This window comes from Anarhichas minor, unplaced genomic scaffold (assembly GCF_050575085.1).
Source record: "Anarhichas minor isolate MPS153535 unplaced genomic scaffold, ASM5057508v1 ptg000040l, whole genome shotgun sequence".
Lineage (NCBI taxonomy): Eukaryota > Metazoa > Chordata > Actinopteri > Perciformes > Anarhichadidae > Anarhichas > Anarhichas minor.
In genome coordinates, this window is record NW_027466486.1 from 1,123,059 (window position 1) to 1,145,537 (window position 22,479).

The 22,479-nt window shown below is 42.1% G+C and overlaps 2 protein-coding genes across 2 annotated transcripts in view; one reads left to right on the forward strand and one right to left on the reverse strand.

The window, feature by feature from the left end:
- slc25a21 (solute carrier family 25 member 21) overlaps positions 1–7,509 on the forward strand; it is a 79,604-nt gene extending 72,095 nt beyond the window's left edge. The window contains exons 7-11 of the mRNA XM_076108458.1: positions 2,805–2,912; positions 3,016–3,180; positions 4,756–4,937; positions 5,967–6,019; positions 6,191–7,509. Coding sequence (XP_075964573.1) covers positions 2,805–2,912; positions 3,016–3,180; positions 4,756–4,937; positions 5,967–6,019; positions 6,191–6,252 — 570 coding nt within the window. The 3' untranslated portion in view covers positions 6,253–7,509. The remainder of the gene's footprint in view (positions 1–2,804; positions 2,913–3,015; positions 3,181–4,755; positions 4,938–5,966; positions 6,020–6,190) is intronic.
- Positions 7,510–10,834: 3,325 nt separating this feature from the next.
- pax9 (paired box 9) lies at positions 10,835–20,938 on the reverse strand. The gene is given in 5 exon segments (XM_076108025.1): positions 10,835–11,640; positions 17,189–17,803; positions 18,408–18,549; positions 18,551–18,649; positions 20,921–20,938. Coding segments are annotated over 5 exon segments (1,053 nt in total). The 3' UTR covers positions 10,835–11,461.
- Positions 20,939–22,479: the final 1,541 nt, after the last annotated feature.

Genomic DNA, 22,479 nt, shown 5'->3' on the forward strand with positions numbered 1-22,479 from the left:
GATGCTTTTGTTCGAGTTTATTATTGTAGTAATGTAAAATTGCCTTTACTCACTAAACAGAAGATCATCTCACATTGGACAGGTTAGAAAGTGAACCTCTCAAGTAGGGATTAAGTGAAGAGAGCCTGAAATAACACTTGTGTTAGGTTTGAAGCACGTATGAAAACGTCCTTGATGGCTAACTAAAGCATTCAAATATCAGGTATAAATGAACAAAAGGATCCGGGTTTTTTTTTTCTTACTTCCTAAACAGAACCTGAAAGTTTTAGTTTCACTTAGATTTAGGAATTTATGAAGTGTCTCGTTTAAAATCAGCTGATCAGGGCGGAACTAATGACCACATGTTCCTGCCTGAACCTCAACAGAGCAGCCAGAGGAATAGTTTGTGTAAAGTCAGAGTAATTGGCAGCTTGTCGGGTGCCCTGTTTTTTATGACGCATTGTGTTCTTTTGATTTTATGTGTGAGCTTTAAGTGTGAGAAAGATGTATCGTAATTAGCATGGGCAAATGTAATCCTCCTCAAACATTACAAGCTAATACCAAATATGATTTTTACTAGTGGAGGAATGCCGTCCAATTCTAAAATGCGCATATCTATGATATTAATAACGTTGGCATGTCAATCAATACTTGTAATTTACATTTTTTGCAGATTGTACTGTTTCATACAGTTTAATAATCTGCACCTTTCATTTAATACTCTACCATATGCACTTCTCAACCTTAAACTTGTTTTGAGTGAAGATAAAACAAAGGAAATTGACATTAGTCTTCAGATCTGCACTTTAAATGGTACACTGATTGAGCAAGTTCCTCATTAGATACTTGGGCATCTGGATTGATGCTGAATGTACTTTTGTAACCCTATAATCGACTTAATTCTAAATTAAAGAGACATTGTGTAGCTTTTTGGGGATCTATTCGCAAAAATGGAATTTAAAAAATGTTTCGAAAGTAGCCCTGAACGGACAACCAACTCTAGCGAGCGCCTTTTGCATTTTATGTTACTTAAAGTCCACCGTAGTTCTCCGACACGCTTGTGAAACAAACTTGTGTAACGTGAGCCGCAGAGTGCAAAACCGTGATGCTGCCAGCTGCCGTCGGACTTCCATCGCTCCTAAAGTATAGTTACTACGGTAAGGATGGCCTCTGAGCGAGGCCAACAACAATACCAAGGTTTTGCATATTTTTGTTTCCTTTTCATACATACGCCAAGGATATTTCAGAAAGCATTTATTTATAATTTGTCATGCTCTTGTATGTATATTTAAATATTTTTTATTTTCCATTATCATTATTTATTTATTTTCATTCTATTTTTTTTCTATTTTAATCAGGTCTCACTTGTGAATGAGATCTCGATCTCAATGTAACTTCCTGATTAAATGTAAATGTAATTAAATGTAAAAGAATGAGTAGTACTCGAGGTAAAAGGGCGTGAATACTAAGACGTCTTTTTCAGCTGAAATTCGTAACTGAAACCTCAAAGTCAGTATTGGAGTGAAGCTTAAATAATGGCAATTATAACACAGTCCTAATAAACAGTCGCTTATGTATGTTTGCTTGGCAGTTGTTAATTCTGGAAAATGGTTACGCCTCAGGCCATGAATCTAGTTTCATCCTTCTCTACCAATCTGGTTTCTGTTATACTGAGTCAGAGTTTTGAGCTCGACAGATCTGCGTTGCTGGGGTGCGGTCACCACACACACACACACACACACACACACACACACACACACCACGTATTCAGGTGGCAGCCAAGTGTCAGGCGTGATGGATGGCTTACCTGTAACTCAACGTGGAGGCCGCCCCGACACGGCGAGTATCCTCGTCTTGTTTTCACAGCCATTGGTGGAGAAATCTTTACCTGTTCCATCCATCATGCTATCCACCTCCTTCTCTATCTCTTCATCCTCCTCTTCCTCAAGTGCCTCCAAACCCCATTTCCCCCCAGAGGCCCTCGCGTATCAAGTACTGTAATCACATAAGATCATTAGTGCGAGTGAATTAAGGATTGGTTCTGAATGGCTCTCTCTCTCTCTTTCTCCTATTCAGCGCGGCACAGCTGAATGCCTTCACTCTGATTAATGAGGACACACACAGTAATAATACAAATAAGGAATTAAAATGTGGCTGGCTGGCTGTGTAAACATTGCGAGGCATGTCTGAGAGGATGGGTCCCGGGGCCCTGACAGCAGGATAAAGAGGCAGGAAGAGTAATGAGCTATAGACACGTTCTTGACATGTTCCCATTACGCTTCTCTGACCACGCGCACATGCAAGCGTATGCTTCCCCATGCAAATACATGTACTGTTGCAACATCCACTCTTAATTACATGTCAGCGTTATTCATTAATGAATAGGTAGTGGACTCTTCTGGTGGCACTAAATAAAGTGCTTTGGTTATTAGAAAATAAGTGATTATTCTTCTTTTTAAAGATAAATCTTAAACCACTTACTACTTTGCTCACATTCCTTTTTTCTCTCCTTTCCTTGACCTTCTTCTCCCTCTTGTCTGTCATCTAACATTTTGTCAAATGATAACGAACACAGGTGTCTTCAGACATTTGTCTCATGACACCATTGACAAGCCTGACAGAAACAAATGTCCGTTTTAGACGAGACAAAAACAACTCGGGGAACAAGTTTCTGAACGCAACTGCGACTCGCCATTAAGCTCTTGTAGCTCGGACACATTGGGTAGAGACAGCGCAGAGTAGACAAACTCATGTAGACAGTGAGGAAAATTGTCGGATATTATTTGCACATTCTCAACCCTAAATCATGTCCATCTCCCCTCCAGGCGCTGTCTGTAGCGGGGCTTGGCGCAGGCTTGACTGAGGCTGTTGTCGTCAATCCGTTCGAAGTGGTGAAAGTCAGTCTCCAGGCCAACAGAGACTCCTTTACAAAGGTTGATAGATATAAAATACCGTAATGTGTTTCTCTAGATGTCCAGTGGGTTTTCGCCAGCATGTGACACGTTCCTTCTTTTGTTTCCCCTCTCTCCAATACAGCAACTCTCTTCATTCGCTCAAGCAAGGCGCATAATTAATTCAGACGGATTTGGACTGAGGGGCCTGAATAAAGGACTAACATCGACACTGGGACGCCATGGAGTTTTCAACATGATCTACTTTGGCTTCTACTTCAACGTCAAGGATGCTATTCCGTCCAGCCCGGTACGATCGCACTCTGACCTCCAGTGCTGTTTTGGTTTTTGGGGAAAATGCAACCCAAGCCAAGTGACAGACACTTCAGCTTTGCGTTGGTGTTTGTAACCTTGACTAAATATCATTTTTGCTAACTTCAGGCTATATGATACGCACGTGTCCCAGCCACCTCGCCATTGGGGGATTGCAAGTGTTTGATAGTGTGATTAGTTAGCCTGACCGCCACAGCAAGGAGGAAGCAAAAATCAGAGAGGAGCTTGTAAGATCAGCCCCGCTAATACCTCGTCTGTTTGCTCGTCATAACATCCTCAAAGTTTCAGATTACACATCCGGCAGGGCCTGATGGCCCAAACAAAAGTTAATTTTGTTTAATGGAAACGTTACCATACGGCAGTTCCATATGTACAAACCGGAGCATTAGATTAAGTCCAATGAACTAATTGGAAGCAGGCAACGGTACCATTTTCAAGAGACAGTTACAGTGGGAGCCAAAGCCCTGCTATATTTCCAACATGTTTCCAGTGACGCATATACAGAGAAGCAAGTGGTCATCCTCTGTGAATGATAATTATGTGGCTGGATGACCCAAATAGCTCTCTTCTTAGATTGTGGCCGTCGCTTTTGGGAATTACCCGTCGGTATGTACGTTGATGGAATGATCCTGTTTGTGAGAGGCTAACAACAACTATTGTTGAGGGAGGAAAGGATAAATATTGTGGCCTGCCATAGCTTAGAGGCTGATAGAGGCGTATCTCCAAAGCCCATTTGTCAGCAACATGAGCAATGAGCTTGCAACTCAAACATGTCCATAGTCAAATTAAGCTGGCCGAGTTCAGGCTTCTCTCATATCTTCATTTTAATGGTACAGAGGAGGCAGATATCACACTGCCATCATTCACAAGTGAATGTGTGAGGAGATGTTTGCTTAAGGCTGTTAGGAAGTGGGTTGATGGGTGTACTTAGGCTGAGGGTATGTTACCCCCTTTCCCACATCCCACTTGAAAAAAAAAGAAGAAGAAGTGGGATTAGCTGTTGATTTACCTCGACTCTCAGGGTGTCCAGCCGCTTGAGAAAGGCCTGGACCAGAGAGGCTGCTGTCATTTGTAAAAATATCCCGGCCAATTAGCTGTCAGAGCTCTCTGAGTCTGGGCTTCTTTGGTACAGTAATACCCCTGTACCGAGTCACAGCCCAATTACCCAAATTGTCCCCATATGCCTCCCCAGTCTGCCTGCATGCACCCTGTTTATAAATCCTCTATCTTGGCTCCCCAAATAACATGTGCTTCTGTTCAGCCAATCAGAATGCTGCACCACAGTCAGGAAGCACTAATCTGCCCCCCCGCTACCATAAAATGATCAGGGCTTTCATGCCAGATTTGCAGTCATATGCACAAGACATGCTCTCCCCCACTTTAACTCACATATACAGTACATGCACAGCGACTCCATTACACTACTTTCTCTTTATTGCTGAATTTGTATTCACTTCTTGTATTTTGGGCAATGATATTTAACACCTGGTAAAATGGTGCTCGTTGAACATACATACTTTGTTTTGATCCGGTGTCTCCGCTTCCTTACCAGGACCCTACCCTGGAGTTCATGAGGAAGTTTGCTATTGGCCTGGTGTCAGGAACCATCTCCTCCTGCGTGAACATTCCCTTCGACGTAGCCAAGAGCCGCATCCAGGGCCCCCAGCCTGTGCCCGGAGAGATCAAGTACCGCACCTGCTTCCAGTCCATGGCACTGGTGTACCGGGAGGAGGGGTAAGAACAAGGGGGGGGGGGGGGGAATAGGTAGGGGATCATAAGTAAAAAGAAAAAAGTGAAACATTGGCACTGATGTGTCCAAGAATTAATGAGGCACTTTGTCTGCTTTGTTAGCAATTGATAGCTGGTTGCCTGCCAAACTAGCTGTCAGAAAAGACAAATGTACCAGCTGCAGCTACAAGTTAGCAGCGTTTCATTGTGCAGAGTGAGTTTCCTGCACTAACTACAGGAGAAGTGCATGAATAGCTTGATGCAAAGCTGTGATCCGATAAATGGAAGCTAAATAGTGACGTTACGTGCCGGGCTGTGTTCCCCACGTGTGTGAACATACATTTCTGCATTCTGTCAGACGTACAGTAAATGTTAACATATTTTCAAGCCTCGGAGAATGGCTGCTCTAAATGGAGGCTTCAAGGAAAAGGTGTATGTTACTTTAGCTATTGCCCTCGGCTTTCCACTTTCCCCCATGCAGCTCCACTAGACAAGGGCCAGCGAGATGTTTGTAGTTAGTGGGCGAAGGAGCCTCGGGGGCTGCTGCAGGAACGGCACTGAAACGTTGTCGTCGCAGGGGTGCATGGAGGGTGCCCCCTCCGCCACATCCAGTCCCCTGCTCTAACACAACACAGTCCCAGCTAATTAGTGGTCCCTATGGGAGACGTCGTTAAGCAGACCCTAACGAGCCGCGCGGCGCTCCACGGGTCAATCTAATCAGACAGAGGGCCAGGGAGGAAGTGGGTCGAGCCTTATTAACGCCATCAGTGGCGGGGGCAGGGAGCGGGACAGGGAGCACGAGGTGGAGGCAGGCAGCCACTGATCACCTTGAATGCATTAAGGGAAAGGTACTCCCCCCCGCTGGTTGTTAGACCTCAACTGTGTACCTGACGACAGGGTGAGAGACGGACAGACAAGGCAAGAACTCACTGCCGCACTCCAGCCTATACACACATGCAAGTACACACACTGAAGGTATACATAGCTATGGTATTTTGTATTTGCACATAATTAACATCCTATTTTTTTCTGTAGGTACTTTGCACTATACAAGGGGTTGGTGCCCAAGATAATGAGGCTTGGACCAGGTAACAATAAAAAGTTATTTATGTTGGTATTTAAATCGTCCTTATAATCAGAAATTCCCAGAAAGCCCACACATGACGCTAAAGCTCACTTCCTATTGACTCATGCTGCTCATTGACTGGCAGGGAAACACGGATTGATTCACTCTGGCACTGTCTTCTGTTCGGTTTCAGGTGGAGCAGTGATGCTGCTGGTCTATGAATATGTGTCCGGGTGGCTACAGAAGAACTGGTAACCAAACAAAAAAAGCACGGAAAGAAAAAACCAAAAGAGTGCCTTGTGGATTGTGGCTCGTCGCCAATATCGTCAACTGATTCCAGTGAAGTCAGACCAAATGCGTTGTTTGTTTTTACCTTGAATACACAATACTGCTCTGCAAAATAACACATCAGCATTGCCATGTGTCCAATGCTGCTTTCTAAGGAAAAACTACATCTTCATCGAAGTAACTTTCTCAGGAATTAGAAACGGCTGCATTATTTGAAAATTGACCAGTACTTTTTTACTAGAAAACAGGTTTTTAACCGTGGATCAAAGGCCCTGAAAACCTATTGTCTCAACCAGCTTCCTACTAATTGGGTCCTACTTGAATTTAGAACATTTTGGGTTATTTTACATGAAAGATGAATGCTCAGTATGCTCAGTGCTCAGTATGTTGCTAGTACTGTCAGTCAAATCTGAGCAAGGAAACAGCCCCGAAGAAGCAAATGATGTCTTTGAGACTTAAACTCGAACAGAATAATAACTAAGAACGCTTTTACGAAGTAGCTTATTTAGTCATGAATACTTAATGTTATCGTGCTAAATTTTTGAAGCCGAGTTTTCAGGGGTTATAATGTTCAGTTTCAAATTAAATAAAACACCAAGAACGGACTGAAGGCATGGTTACAAAATACCAAAAAACTGAAGTATAGATGATGATTATATAGCTGCAGAGTACATGACAAATATGATGAAACTAACACATGCTGAGTTTAGATGAGTCTCACTCTGAGCTCTGCTGGACTCAGTGGATCATGACTATCTATCAAACGTCACTCGTATCTTAATAATATTAAGATATATTACTATTATTATAACATAATAGTAATATAAACTGCTTTTAAAGTCAGCTACAGTGCACGCAGCAGCAGAGGACTGTCTATACGCACACAAACATAGTGTGTGTGTGTTCATATACATCTTAATTATACTGTGATCACATCTATAATACTCAGCCTTACTCTGTATATTAAACAAACCAAATAGCCGCAATACTGCCTGATAATTACTGTGTCAAATCATTTCTTCTCACTGATATTGTAATGGCCTGTTGCAGAAGGTTTTTAATGAAGATCCTTCTGCATGACTGGTGTTTTTATGAACCTAACCTGTAATATGAAATCTTTGATTGGTAAGACATTTTTAATTAGACTTTTATCTCAATGTAGCTTTTGTGAAAATGTACTTGTATGTATCGGTAACGAATAAAAGAAGAAGAGTATTAAACTCCTCACTGGGTTCCTCACTGTTTGTGCGTTGGGTCGAGCACTTGTGTGTCCCGTAGGTTTGTGTGTTGTTGCGTGTTTGTGTCTCACTGGGAGCGTTTTCAGGTTGGCGTTGATACAAGCGTATCACCTTCCTTCACTTTACCACTTCTTCACCCTCCTCCTCCCCCCCCCCCCCCCCCCCCCCGCCATCAGAGCACTTAGTTTCTTGAGAACCTGTCAGCTGTAGGAGTTGTATTAGGTGCCTGCGCGTAGTTTTAGTGCAAGCTAAAACAACAAGCTCAAGAAATGCAAATGTGGCTGCAGGAATGGTGGTGGGGGAGTTTACCGCACACATTCTCCCTCTGCCATTCTATCTCTTATGCAAATATGCAAACACACACACACACACCTGTTGCACAGCCTTCGGGGTAATGGCTGCCCTATGAGAGACTCATCTCGACCTCATCTGGCAGTAGCTTATATTGAGCCACGTTGGCATTTGACAGTCATCATTAATGAGGCAGTTTCTCTCAGCCAAAATGGAACGGCTCCTAGTTTCTTGCCCAGGGGCCTGTGGTGATAGACTAACAACTGCGGCTTGCAGACTGATGGAACTGTAAGCGCCTAACCTGTCCTTTCTGTAATAGAGTGCTGAATGTGTATGTTTGTTTCAGCCTTGACAGCTTGCAACATGTGCCGCGTGTATTGCTGGTAGCTAAGCAACGGACCCACCCTTCACCTGAATGCACACACCGCGCTCATCATAAATCTTCTGGAGCAAAGTCCCCCTTGTCTTCATTTTCCTTACACCCCCGTCCATGTACGCTCCTCATCGGCACCGGCAACATCTCAATTCAGTGGCTCCACTTAGACAAGCCTGCAATTAGGACATGGCCGTGCCTGTCTTTCCCAATGTGGCTAATGATTAATATAGATTCAAGTGTCCAGGATTTACACTACATGTAAGAAGCAGTGATTCGTGTCCGTGTGATTGGACACGGGAGTCCCGTGCGTACATACCAAAGACACAGAACCAGACATGTTGTGATTTTCCCGAGCCCAGTAATTTTTTTTATTATTTTTGCTCACCTGTGTGCTCGACGTTGCTGTTTTAAGGCATTAAGAAAACATTCTGGCTGTTGTCAGCTTCTTTTGGAAATGTTCATTGAGCAGGCACACGCACGAGGCTCTGTATTCACCCAGCACTCTGCTCTGTGTTACTCTGCATGGCTGTCTTGTTTCTGATTGCATGTGGAGAAGTAAAGATAACCATATGACACTGAAGTCAGACTCGACATCATTAATTATAAACACGTGTCTGCCCCTATTTTTAAAACTACGCCTCGTAGGCCCTCGCCTCCACAGACCAACGTTAGACTGCAAGAGCATGGATTATTAGACTTTCGAGAAGCTATTCCTCCTGTCTAGAAAACACACTGTTCCTATTTTTTTAAATACTGGTCAATTAGACGACCACATTTTAATTTTGGTGCATGCGTCAGAGGAGACTAACAAGGCTGTGCTCAGTTCGTGAAGCTTAGTTGAAAGGAAGAGTTGTTGCGTGTAGGCTTAAGTAAAGGGAGGGGAAAAAAAGAAGAAGCATGTAACGACTTTTTCATGCCACTCGAGAGTCAACCCTCATTTACCGTACCTGATGTATGGTAAAGGGGTGGCCGTGAGGGCTGGCTGGTACAGCGAGTGCATGATCGTCACGTCCCTGTGATGTGGTTCACATACGGTCAAAGAAACACTACGATCCCTGAGCAACGGTCCGTGACCACTGGATGCGGGGAAGAGTGCTTTCCAAGTCAAATCAGCCCCTGCATCGGGGAGAATGTTGACACTGTCACATGGGGGCGACTGTTTACACTGTAACACAGGAGGTTTGGAAACATAACTAAAGCAACCACCCTCGGAACGCTCAGCAGCAGGTAATGCTATATGTAAAAGAGCAGGTGAGCAGTTTTATCAAGTTATTAATCTGTGATTTCACGTCCACGCCGGAGCCCAGTTTGTTTGAATATCTGGTTTCCACTGCAGGGCTAGACAGGGCTTGCCAGACACACTCGTAATTTATTACACTACACTTTCCCCCCTCAAAACTTTCAGAAAGTATTTTTTGCATCATTTTTGCAAACATGTCATTTGTCAACTGGGCCGTGTGCTTTTTCTTTTGTAAATGAACACATTGAGTCGGCCTCGACGAGCCCTGTTTGGGCCTTTTTGTGGCTGCTGGAGGTTCGTGTTTGGGTCACATGTCTGATGACCTTGGAGACTGCAGGCCAATGAGCCTATTTGTGGATCTCTGAATGCACACGGACTCCACCTCGCTCCGGGAGTCTACCGCTCACAGATCTCAAATGTTATGTGTTCTGATTTACTGTGTCTTGCACACGCCTATAGATGCAACTGAAAAAATCTTTATGACTTTAAATTATAATGCTTGACGTTAGACTTTTGCTATTGTTTACAAAAGATAGCAGGGCTTTCAAAATCATACCACTCTTACTTATAAGGTATTTACTGAAAGCCTTTTCAATGAATTCCAAAATCTTTTTTTTTAAATATTAGAAAATATCTCCTCTTTTTATCTCTGTAATACTGAGCTTCATATTTTTTTTAAATATAAATAAAATACGTGCTTAAGACCCTAAGTTTATTTGAGAAACAAATGTGCAAAATAGCATTTTGTAGTATGTATATTCATAAACACGTTAATTTGTTTAAACCATGTATTTCTTTAGCATTGAGCTTATAATCTGGCATAAATGTTTATGAATATAGAAAGGGCCACATTAAGTGTAATGAGGTGAGGTTATTTTAATGACTCAAATATTTTAAAGAATTGCTTTATGTGGTGACAAAGACTGCTCAAAGCATTTCTGATGAACTTTCCTAGTAAGCCGTGACGCTCGGTAATAGAAAATGCAGGCCTTACGTGAGCGAGGACATCGATTTTTTTATGAAAAGCAGTTTCCTGCTCATGTAAAACAGGCCGGCAGGCTACAATACCCTGAATTTACCTGAAGCTACTAACAGAAAGGGAGAGGGAAGATAAATATTGTATACGTCTATTGATCTCAGAATAAAAACTGTTGGTTGATTCGCACAAGACAACCGGCAGACTCCATGAAGACCAATAACAGCCAAACAATTTAATAAGATACATTCAATTCCATTGTGCAACATTTGTCAATTGTTAATGCTCTCGCCTCCAACAAAAGACCAATGCCAATTTTGTCTCTAAACGTACGTGGAGATTCCCATGCTGTCTGTAAGGCTAGTTGCACTTCATTCAACGTACCTTAATCTAATAAATAAACTTCTCTCTGGAGCTCTTGCATACAAGTACATTTTTAGAGAAGTGGGAAAACAATGCTCCATAAGCCAGTTGCTTTTATCAAAACATAACACAAAAAAGCATACAAACAAATATATATATATTTTTAAAAAACAATTATTAAGCACCCTGAAACACTAATGCAAAGTTTTTCCGCTCTTTGATTGCGTACTTGTGAAGTTATACATTACCCCATTTTCTCGCCCAAAGACATTTGCAGAAGTGTGCAATAAAGAATCTGTGAGGAATTGTGTTGATGGATAGAGGAGCAGTCATACATCAGTCCTTCAGTACACCTGTCTGTCCTGCAAGCTCTTTCAAACAAGTTTGTTGTAAAAAAAAAAAAAAGACAGTTTATTCCTTGTGTGTCTTTGGTCTGACTGTGTGTAGCAGGAGGAGGAGGGGGCACAAATATGGGTCCTGGGGCCGAGTCCATCATGGGAAAGAGGCAGCGGGAATGAAATGAAGCCACAGGGGACAGACTCCTGTCCTCGCTGTCTCTCAAGCCCCCCTCCTCCTCCTCCCCCTTCCCTCGCTCTCTCCCATCAGTCTGACTTCACAGCGCCGAGGCAGTGACGGGGTGCATGGCGTCACGGTTGGCTGTCATGCTCTTGAAAGCCAGAGAGGTGGCGATGTCACAGTTGTGGGGAGATAGCGCACTGCCACTGGGCGGCTGTCATGTGGGACCGGTCACATAGGCCGACGTGGTGGCGCTGTACCCCATGTAGGGTGACACTTGGGTGGTGGGAGGGTGCTAGGGAGGGATGCTGGGTGCTGTGACATAGCTGTTCACTGTGGGCAAGCCATTCAGCGTCTGGGAACAAAAGAGAGAGAAACATCTGCGTTAAATGTCTGAAAGGTCACTGACAACTTGTCTTTCGGGCCCCGTGCTCGGTGTAGAGATCACAGATTGGGATTTTCAGTCTGTGGTTTACCTCAGAATTGAAAACCTAAAATGATCTGCCACAAAAGCTACTCTCTTGGCTGTGGATTAAGAAGCAAGACTTTCATTTTTAGCTACATTGTTTGGTGACCCCCAACCCAGGTAGACACACACAAGCTGCTGAGTTATAATGGAAAAGGGCTGAAGCAAGCTGTAGGGGAAAGTGAAAGGAATAGTGATTGAATTAAAAACAGCAGAAACTATAATTCTAACTTCACAGCCACCACATAAAAAAAAAACATTTTCCCAATTTTGATGAAAGCATGAATGATCAATTATGCGCTCTCGTGCCCCTAGAACATATTAAAGATGGATAAAAACCATACATGCGTGATTGCCCGTCTGTCTATGGGACTTGTTTTCTACACCAAAAGTGGACGTTTACTCCGGCTGCGTTGTTATACCACGTCAGACGATGGGAGACGGGGTGGTTGGGGGGCGCCACAAAACAGATGTCATGAGAGATTGAGAGTGAAAGGGCAGGAAGAGGGGAAATATGATAGAGAATGAGGCAAACATGGGGTCCGGAGCATGAATGAGCTTTTGGTTTTCTGGCACAGCGACAGGACTTAACTTGAGGAATTCACCAAAGCATTTCAGCAGGGAGGCCGAATTTCTGTTGCTGGGTGGTCTGCGACTACTGAGAATTATTTTCTAAAATTGGGATCTTTTTGGTTTGGTTGACTTCATTGTCCACCAGTCACTGGCTGTTTCTTTCAAATAGAAATAAAAAATTATACTCTGAGCTCACATTTGTGGCAATTATAGAACATAACTATAAAGAGAAACCTAGTTGTGTGTGTGTGTGTGTGCATGTGTGTGTGTGTGTGTGTGTGCGTGTGCGTGTGTGTGTGCGTGTGTGTTGGGTGACTGTGGATGTCTGTTGGTGTTTGTGGGTGATTGTGTGTCTTCACTCGGCTCAACGATACTGAAGCTAATTTCAGAAGCAGCCACACAGGCTTTGAGCTAAAATAATGTTGTTGTTTTTTTCAATTATATTAGTTGGAAAAATGCTTAATTCGAATATAGGATGATCACATCTTCCACTAATGAAAAGCACCACATGTCACACACACACAACTACAGTATAATGCAATCAAGAACACTACCGCCTCACAAATGGCTGCAGAGATGAATCAACACCTGTCTGACACAGACAGGTTTTCAAAGCATGTATTTATGGCTGTTATCAGACCGACAGATATGTTTATGTGTAACTGCTATACAAGTATATTTACTTCAGAGGTGGATAAGAATGTATTGTATATTTCCTATATCTTAGAATTTAGACTTTATTTATTATCAATATACAAATATTATCCTATCCTGCAAAGATAATAAATGTGTATTGTATGTAAATAATCTTTTTTATGAATTTGTTTAGGTTAATCTTAGTTAATTTTAGTCAAAATATGTATTTTTCTTTGTGTTGGTGTTTTGATGGCTTCTTGACTTAGTCATATTTTAGAACAAGTCAAATCAGAACTGAATATTAAATAAAAGCATTGACGCCATTCATCCAAATAATTATAACTCAAACGTATTTACTTTGTCACACTCTGATCCCATAGTTTATATTTCCAACAAATCATTAAAACTATTTATAAGCACCTTAATTCAGCGTGTAAAACTATTAAACGACATATATATATGTGTGTATTTACTTGAAGAGTTTACCAACTTTGTTGCGTAAACAGTGTCACAGCTCTTTTGTCAATCAGTTGTATTTGTCTTTTTAATATAAACTGGTAATCCATTTTACTGACATTTTCAACCGTTTTCGAAACTCCGAGCCGCCGCGCGCACTGAGCTCGTGACTCAACCTTAAATCTATTTTAGTGATGCTGCTCTTCTTTCTTCCAGAGAAAAAGCCTGAGAGTCCCGTGTGTGCATCTGCCCTCCAAACAGCGCCTATAGGCCACATGTTACTAACCGCAGCCCTCTGGCCTCATACAGAAAGCAGTGGTTATGATTTAGGCCGATGATGCGTTCAGGGTCCCATTTGAATTATCTTTCTACACACAATCTACGTTACGAAAGATGAAGGAGACAAGTGACACTTTGTTTTGGAAATTCGAAGAAAATTAATTGCAGTTTGAACACTTTTCAGCACGCTCCTTGCATGACATCTCTGTTTTACTGCGTTTCCCTCAAAGAACAAATGCAGATCTATTTAACGTTAGATGTTCGCAGGCTGCTGAAGCGGCCTCAAAGGCTCGGTTAATCCTCCAGTCTTATGGTGGAACACTACTTAATTTTGTTTTTCATGCAATAAAATCTGTAATTTACAGAGTTGTTATTTTCTGCATTTAATGGGTCACTTCTGTTTTTGTACGGTTGGTGTTCTAACCGCTCAGACAGTCTTGTTCTGGCTTGTTCTTAACAACGTGTGCAGCGCTGCTATCTCACAGCATCGGCCCAGTGTTCTGCGTAACAGGCATGAAAAGTCCCCCCCCCCATCATAAAGTGGCAAAATAAATGATGCTGCATGAAATTGTTTTTTGTTTGCTTTTGTATGTAACGATAATCACACGCCCTGTCAAAATAAGATAAAACGAGGACGAATGCACGCGCACATATGCGTTATCCCTCTAGAAAACCAAAAATAAGACTATAAAACGACTAAAATTAATTTTGATTGAGAAAAGAAATTCTATAAATAGATTCAGGTTTTATAATAAATTGTATTTTTAAGAATTATAATTAGGAAAACTAAGTATTTTAAATTAGTGTGCAATTCGGCGTCGATTGGTGTATTTATCTTATTGTTTTGTGGAACTCCGCATAATATTAAAAAGAATAATGTGCCGAAAGTAAAGGCCTGCACAACAGTTATTTTTAGACAAAGAAAACTTACTTTACTTCTGAATTTGTGTTCGCAATAAAGCTGAATAAGACGATTTATGCTGATGTCAATGTTCCTTATGCAGTTCAGTGTCTTGGCTCAAACTCTGCGTGGATTCCAACGCTGAAACCAACCCATTAAAGTCCTAAAGGGCTATGTTAGAATAATTTAGCAGGAAACCGTTTTAGTTTGTGACTAAGTTTCTGAGTGTTAAAACACTCCACAATAAAAAAAAAAAAAAGTAAATCAACATATCGAGCTTGAAAACAAGAATCAAGATAATATCTAGACTATCCAAATCTATTTAAGCTACTAAATATTAAAGGAGTTACACTCGGATGATTCACTGACTATGCAGCAGGCTGTACAGGAAGTGGAAGAATAATAAGATATTTTAAAAAGCACCATTACCAACCAGCCAGCATAAGGAGCGCATTAACGCTGTGAAATTTCCAAACCACATAATTATTAAAATGTTATGAAATACTCAAGAGTTCAGTTAGATTAAAAGCCAGCTTGCCAGCAGTGTGGATAAACTCTATTCACTAATGTTGCATTTTTAGGTTACAAAAAAATGAGGTGTCCATTTTTTTTTACCTGTGTGTATTTTGCTTCAGGTTCTAAATGCGGTTTATCCACGCCATTGACTAGTGGAGAGCTTGCTGGAGGGAAATTAATCCTGTTTATAGTGCTCCATTCTTCTAGTTTGGCGCTAGAAAAGGATGCACTGTCACTAACTGGGGGGGGGGGGGGGCAAAAGAGAGGAAGAGGAGATTTTAAGATTATGAAATGACCCGCATAGGCCGCTGCCTCTCATGCATCGATGAGGCGCAGGTTAGCCAGGTTGTGACATTTTGCACTAAAGCACGATTATTTGTCATTTTACGCACAAATAGCTCAAACGTCCAATGGGCTTTCGTGTGCGTAAAATTGTAATAAAACGTTATTCAAATAAGAATAGCAGTTCTAGTGTCCAGTACAATATTGACATAATCTGTAATAGACACTTTCAATTTTTTTGCACGTGAGATATTATTAACATGAATTATCTTGTTTCAGTAAATGTATCAATAATCGTGATCAGGCATTAACTGTCTCTGATCGGGATTTTGACTTAGAACATTGTGATTTGTTTGTTTACGTGCCTTCAAGTATACAGAGTGAAATAAACGAAATCGTTTAGTTTCCCCCTGAAGATCAGATTGAGTTGAAGATGGGCGGGGAAGCGAGACGACTCTCTGGTGGGTCAGGGACATTATAGCCCACCAAAGCGTCTTCCTGTCGGGGGACAAATTAGATTTACTTTCATCGTCTCCCTCCTTTGTGCGTGATGGATATTCTGTTAAATACAGTCCCCAACGTTTACACGGGGAAAGGCAAGCCCACCAAAGTTATAACTCGATAAAGAGCTTTTTTAAATATATGCGTTTTGTACATGTGGAAATAGTATTTTTGGATAAATTCAGAAATGGAATGTGCTTAAATCAGTGTGTCCCCGCATGCGCGTTAAATTAAACAGCTCAAATAAAATCACTAGGCCTGATTAGTAATCCTGTACATATTGTCCTGATTTTTGCTATTCCTCATTAAGGATAAATATTAAAAATCAGTTGTTTTTTATTAATCTGACTGGTGAAGTCACTTTGGTGCACAAGAGCTCTCACCTTGAACGTATAGGCCTACTGTAAAACTACGCATTAAAAAAACCTGCCACAAACATCTGCTAATCATTTGGAAATGCACACATTGTTTAGAAAGGCAGCGTTTCAAAGCACATTCCTGCCCATGTGATTTCTCGTGAAATATCTGCCTTACATTTGTGTTGTTTAGATTGCCCGAGTTAAGTTCTCGCATGGCGGTGGAGAGGAGCCGGGGCGTCTTTGTGTGCCTGGTAGCCCATGAATCCTGACAGCAGGACCGCTTGCAATGGACTGACAGCACTTCGCTCCCTGCCACTGGAAAACAAGCTCTGAGAAAATCCCTTTTCACAACACCGAGCCGACCATTAACACTGATTTATGCCGGATCCCGTTTCACTGTTTCCAAAACAGTTGTGGTCTCGCTGAGTGCAAGCCAACGCTATCTGGGGCCCATACCTGCATGTGACACGTAAGCGACAATCGCAACACGTGCAGCACAAAAAAATCCAGGTTAAAACCTGCACAAAATGTCTGGCTCCAAGTCATGGCAAACATTCAGCACACCTCATTTTGATGCACTTCGTCTCACCGCCTTTCCCTCCGCTGTCCCTCTAATATTCCACATCCGCCTCTTAATTATTACTGCAAGCCGGACCATCTGTTTCTAGACTAACCTGCCTCCCTTTCAAATCAATATCAGGCCGCAGGTCAACTGGTATTTAAGCTCTCTCTTTTCCCATAGAGACCTTGGAGTTTATAACATCCCGACTTTTGGAGGCCTATAAAAAACAATCACAGTAACTCAAATGGGAAAAAAAATGCATCCACTTTCTCTCTCATACATTCACACTCTTGCGCGCAAAACCCTCTTCAAACGTAGTTTAAATGTAGTGCAATAAACAAATGCAACCGCCCTCCGTGCCGCCATGCTTACTTTGTTGCTCTGTAATAGACCGTATCCCCAGAATATCTGTCACGGAGTGCGAGGAGGGCCATATCCTGTGCATGGCCATGTGTCCGGGAAGGGTGGGCATGCCAGGGGGAGTGGGCACTTTGGACGTCGGGTATGAGTACAAGTGGTTGTAGGGTATCGTTGGTTGGGGCGGTGGGTGAGGCCCCTGCTTGCCCGACTCATACTGGCTCTGCTGGGACAGATTCCCGATCTTGTTGCGGAGGATCCGACTGATGGAGCTGACGGAGGGTAGATTGAATTTGTCGCAAACCCCGTCGGCGAGTAGCCTGTCCCGGATCTCCCAGGCAAAAATCCCCGGGTCTCTCTGCTTGTATGTCCGTATGTGCTTGACCACGGTGGGCGTGGTGACCCGCGGCTTGCTGCCCCCGATGGCCCCCGGGAGGATGGAACCGGTCTCGTTGTAGCGGGCCAGGATCTTGCTGACGCAGCCGTGGGAGACGCGCAGCTGCCTGCTGATGTCACAGGGTCGAATCCCGAGCTGGGCCAGCTCCACTATCCTCAGCCGGATCGCGTTGGGGAGCGGCCTGCCGTTCACGAAAACACCGCCGAGTTGGTTCACCTCACCGAAGGCTGGCTCTGGTGTCGAAAACAAACACACAAACCGGCGGAACAATGAGACAGCGATCATAACCGACCTATGGCCCACCACAGACTGCTTTAACCCGGGTTAAACCACACATTTAAAAGGCCTGCTATTTAAACACATCATTGTATAACTTCATTCAAATATGGCAAAAGTGTTTTAATCGACTTATTCTAAGTTGTTCCATGTATAAGTGCATTGTGTAACCAGCACTCTTTAACGTGTTTTATTAGTGCATTTAAAATTTCAATCATTCCGCAAAATCACATATTTTTAAGTGTTTTTACCCAAAAAACAGTTTTCACTCTAAAATACAAATGTATTACTTTTAGTTATGTGTATTGTTTGGGTGAAACGCACCAACCAATAGCTGACAGAGTTGTTATTGCGCTAAACTTCAGACGAAAGTCAAAACTCGTGCGTAACTGACACATGTCATAATTCAGTCTGCTGGTGTCCTCCCACTGGATTATCAGATAACCCGACCCGCCAAAACACCACAGACAGCCGGTATCTCGCTACAGTTGACCACCTTGCCGTTGGACCGTGTGCTGCATCCCTGACAAGAAAAAAAAAACGATCCCACATTGAACTCACCCATCGTGTTAAAGCCGCAAAGGAAGAACACGGTGTCCGGATTGTGCCTCCTGCGTGGATCCTGCTCCGCGTCCAGCGTGTCCGCTGTCCAAAACCGCGTCCAAGAAAATCTTCTTGCGCGATAAGGAACAAGAGGGACGAAAATGCTCGATCTGTTTCCTGACGGCGCTGCAGACAGGCTTACATTTCAATCTGTTGAATTTAGGAGGCAGGACTTCCAACGCTTCTCCCCCGCTGATTGGCTCACCCCTCCAATAGACTTTCCAGATATCTCAGAGCTGCGTTGCTATTGGTCCAAAAGTTTGACATGACAAGTCCACGGATATCCCCCCCCCCCCCCCCCCCCCCATCCTCCTCCTCGTCCTGCTCCCATCAGAAAGCAAAGCTGGGGATATACCACCATGAATGCGTTTGTTATTGAGACAGATGGTGAGTAAAGAAATATCAAGATTTTGGATCAGATCTTCGCCTTTTCAACAGTGATTTCGCGCTAAATAAAAAGATGCGTAAATGCTCCAGTGGGTGACCATCACAAGGAACCATCAGCTGAAAAAAATACAAATATTTTCATAATAAATGATCAATCTTTTGCTAATAAAATCCAATACAACGTATAATACATTTAATCATTTATTTGTGTTTGCTTTGATGAAAACCTTTCCAACCCCCCCCCCCTAAGAAAAAAGTTGATGTTCTATCATTTAAAAAAAAAGGTGAAACACCTGAGTCTGGGTGGCTTTTACGCTCCACTACACCACCGTTTGAATGGCATCATTAAGGAAATGGGAGGAAATGACTGATTGGTTTTGAGTAATGCAGTTGGCTGATGTTTTTAAATTGTATCTCAGTGCGTTCGAGGATTATCACACTTTTTCCTCATTTGTCGCCCATGTTGTAGCTCTCCTTTACGCATCAAGCACCGACTGCTACACTTTCCAAAAACAAATCCTTCACAGCGATGATCTTTAGCTGAAAACGAGGCCGTCAAAATGTTTAACCTTTGGAAGGAATCACTGGTCGTGCATTTTGAAAATACATGACAGACGTTAGTTTTATCACCTGTGCCAATTTTAAATGAAATATGGTGTGATGTATTTAGACGTTACACTTAAAAGCGCTCAACAGTTTTCACCTTTTAATTTTCAAACGGCAAATCCATTTAATCTGCATTACGGTTTTTGCACCAAATGTCGTATTTTTTGCCAATTATGCTCTTCAGGCGTTGAGGCAAACAGCTCTTATATGATAAAGAAATTACCTTTTTAGGTCTTAACCTTTAGGTAATTAGCTTTCAGGCTAAAAGTCTGCAGACCAATATTTCCTAAATGGATTATTTATAACTTTACTGCCTCTGCATACATGCTGTCGCTGTACAGAAACCCCACTTGCAAGCAATAAGAAAGATTTGTTGCTTCCCGACACCAGAAACAAACACACGCCATAACTTTGCGCCTTCACTCTCTCCCCAATTTTTGACACATGCTTTGGGTTTTTCCTCGTGTCATATTTTAAAAAGGCCACGGCGCATGACTGACCTTCATCTCTGTGCAAGCTAAGGGATCAACGTGCATGTAAACATCAAACGGCGCTCCTGGACAGCCGTGCAATTAGGAATATTGTTGCAAACCTCTGCTGACATTATACACCGGGGCGGCTGTGAGGGCCCGACGTGTACACAACGTGTTCCTGTGTTTGTTTCGGCTCTGTGGGCTGGATGCTGCGGGGTTTAACGTACGTACATTTTTTCATCTCGTTTCCCCACCTTTTCAGGATGGCATAGATCTCTGAACGTGCACAGATTACAGCGCGTGCCTTTTAACACAATACAAGTCAGCAGACCGGTCTTTTAGAGGCGTGTTTTTTAACGGTTTTCTGGAAATAGTTTTGTTTACATGACGCGTTATTTTGACCTAACAACAATCAACTGAGTTTCTGAGTTGAGTTATTTTTAGTTTTTCATATTTACCACCGTTTATGCCCCACCTGCCCACCCTGCACAGCTCCCAGGCCACTAATGCGTCAAGGATAATGTTTACCGTGGGGAAACGTGCTCGACTTGTTTCCACTGAAGTTCCTCTGGTGGCTGAAATAACAAAAGGTCAGTGGTGAAGGATCAAAGGTCTCTGCAAACTGCTCCATCTTCAGCGGGTTGTTTTTTAGACTGAACGGACACCTGAGCTTCCTCCTTTTGTGTCTGTGATATAATAGATGAGAGTCCACCTGAGGACGCTGCAGCCACGTCACCGGCTTTTCGTGTTTACTTTTGACATCACACCTGGGAAATATGGTTGACATAAATAAATGCAGGTAATTGAAATCATTGTACAAAAGTCTGACAAATGATGTGATTATTACGCTCGGACCAATCATTGCACAGCGATGATTATTATTCTTATTTTATAGGCTATTATATTATTATTGTTATTATGCGTTAGAATTGAAAGCGCATTGCCATGGTTTGCTAATAATGATATCCAGACTCTGCATGGCTGTCACATGCCTGTGCAGCTCACAAGCCCAAACTCGTCCATGTCGAATTGAATTGTTCAAACTGCCTGTGAAGGCAACGCATCACTTGTCAGACAAATTGTGTAACGATGGACTTCGACTGTAGCTCTCTGCAGGAGACAAACGGGCCGATGTATTCCCTCATCTCATACTGTTTCTGTGACTGGCAGCAGATTTATTCTAATGTACATATTATGTTATGGGCCTTTACATAATAATAATCAGATTTGTAGCAAATTTCACCCTAACATTTGTTACAAATCTGATTATTATTATCATGTAAAGGCCCAGTTCTTACTTAACAAAAACATAATTAAACTAAATTGTACTTTTACTTAAAAAAGTATGTTTTTGGCTAAATCCTGCAGAACGTTTAATGGATTGGACTTTAGTGCAAACATGCACAGCACTGGCGCGTTTACGGTTTTTGTGCAACAAATTAGCAATGCAGATCTTAAAGCACGCAATCTCATTGGGGCTCCATCATCTTAATTTAATGCGTGATGGACATTCTGTGAATAATATATTCTCACACGTGAGTTTCTTGTTTTTCCTGCAGCACATTTTTACTTTGTAATTTCTCTCTCTAAAAATATATTTGATATCTCTTCAAAAAGTTGTATTACACTTTAAAAATGGCTCAACTTATTAAAAACATTTACATTTGTATTACAAGAACATGTAATCGAGTTTCTATGTAATTAAACTCTTGGAGATGTGAGATATTATTTATATCAGGATAATGATAATTATTTTAAATATTCTAAATGATGAATCTATTATGGGGTTTTATTTTGTTATTTGTCTCTTTTGTTTACAGATTCATTTTTCTATTTATCTTTTGTGGAATTGATTCAGCAAACAGCTGTTTTACTGTACTGGCTGACCTCGTACCTGTTTATTTCACAGCTTTCTTTCATGGGAAAGTGTTTGCTTTACTCATAATTGATTTCATGGAGAGAAGGTCCTTATTGAGTCAAGATGATGGAAGAAACGTGTTGACTACCTGCACATCATGACATTGTAAATGTTGAGTAAAGCGTCTTCTAAGTTGTGTTAACTGTGACTGGAGGTCATAGTTCACCCACTTTATTCACTGACATTAGCTCAAATGAAGCACTCTCAAGAATAAACTTTTCGAAAATTCAGAATCATGTTCAGGTGTTTTACAGAAACCGGTCTGCTCGCGCTACCATGTCAAATATCCACATGTCTCAGTCCTACAGCGGCCTCAGTCTGAAATATGTGACCAGAGGAGAAAAAACTACTGTTCCAAAAAGATCCGAGAGACTTTGTTTACACCTATACTGTGCAGTTCTAGATGTTGTGAAACAGCCTCTCCCACCTCAAATATCTTCTTCATGTGTGAACAAAGTTACCTAATTGCTTTTTTTGTTTTTAATTTCCACATTTTCCAACAAGTGAGGACTTGATGGAACTTTTAGTTGTTGTTGTCGCCACAATGGGAGAGATGCGGTGCAGCTCTATGTGAACATACATACCTGTCCTGGTTTATGAGGCTCGAACTTTTTCACATCAAGTATAAGATTAGAGACAGAAAAGA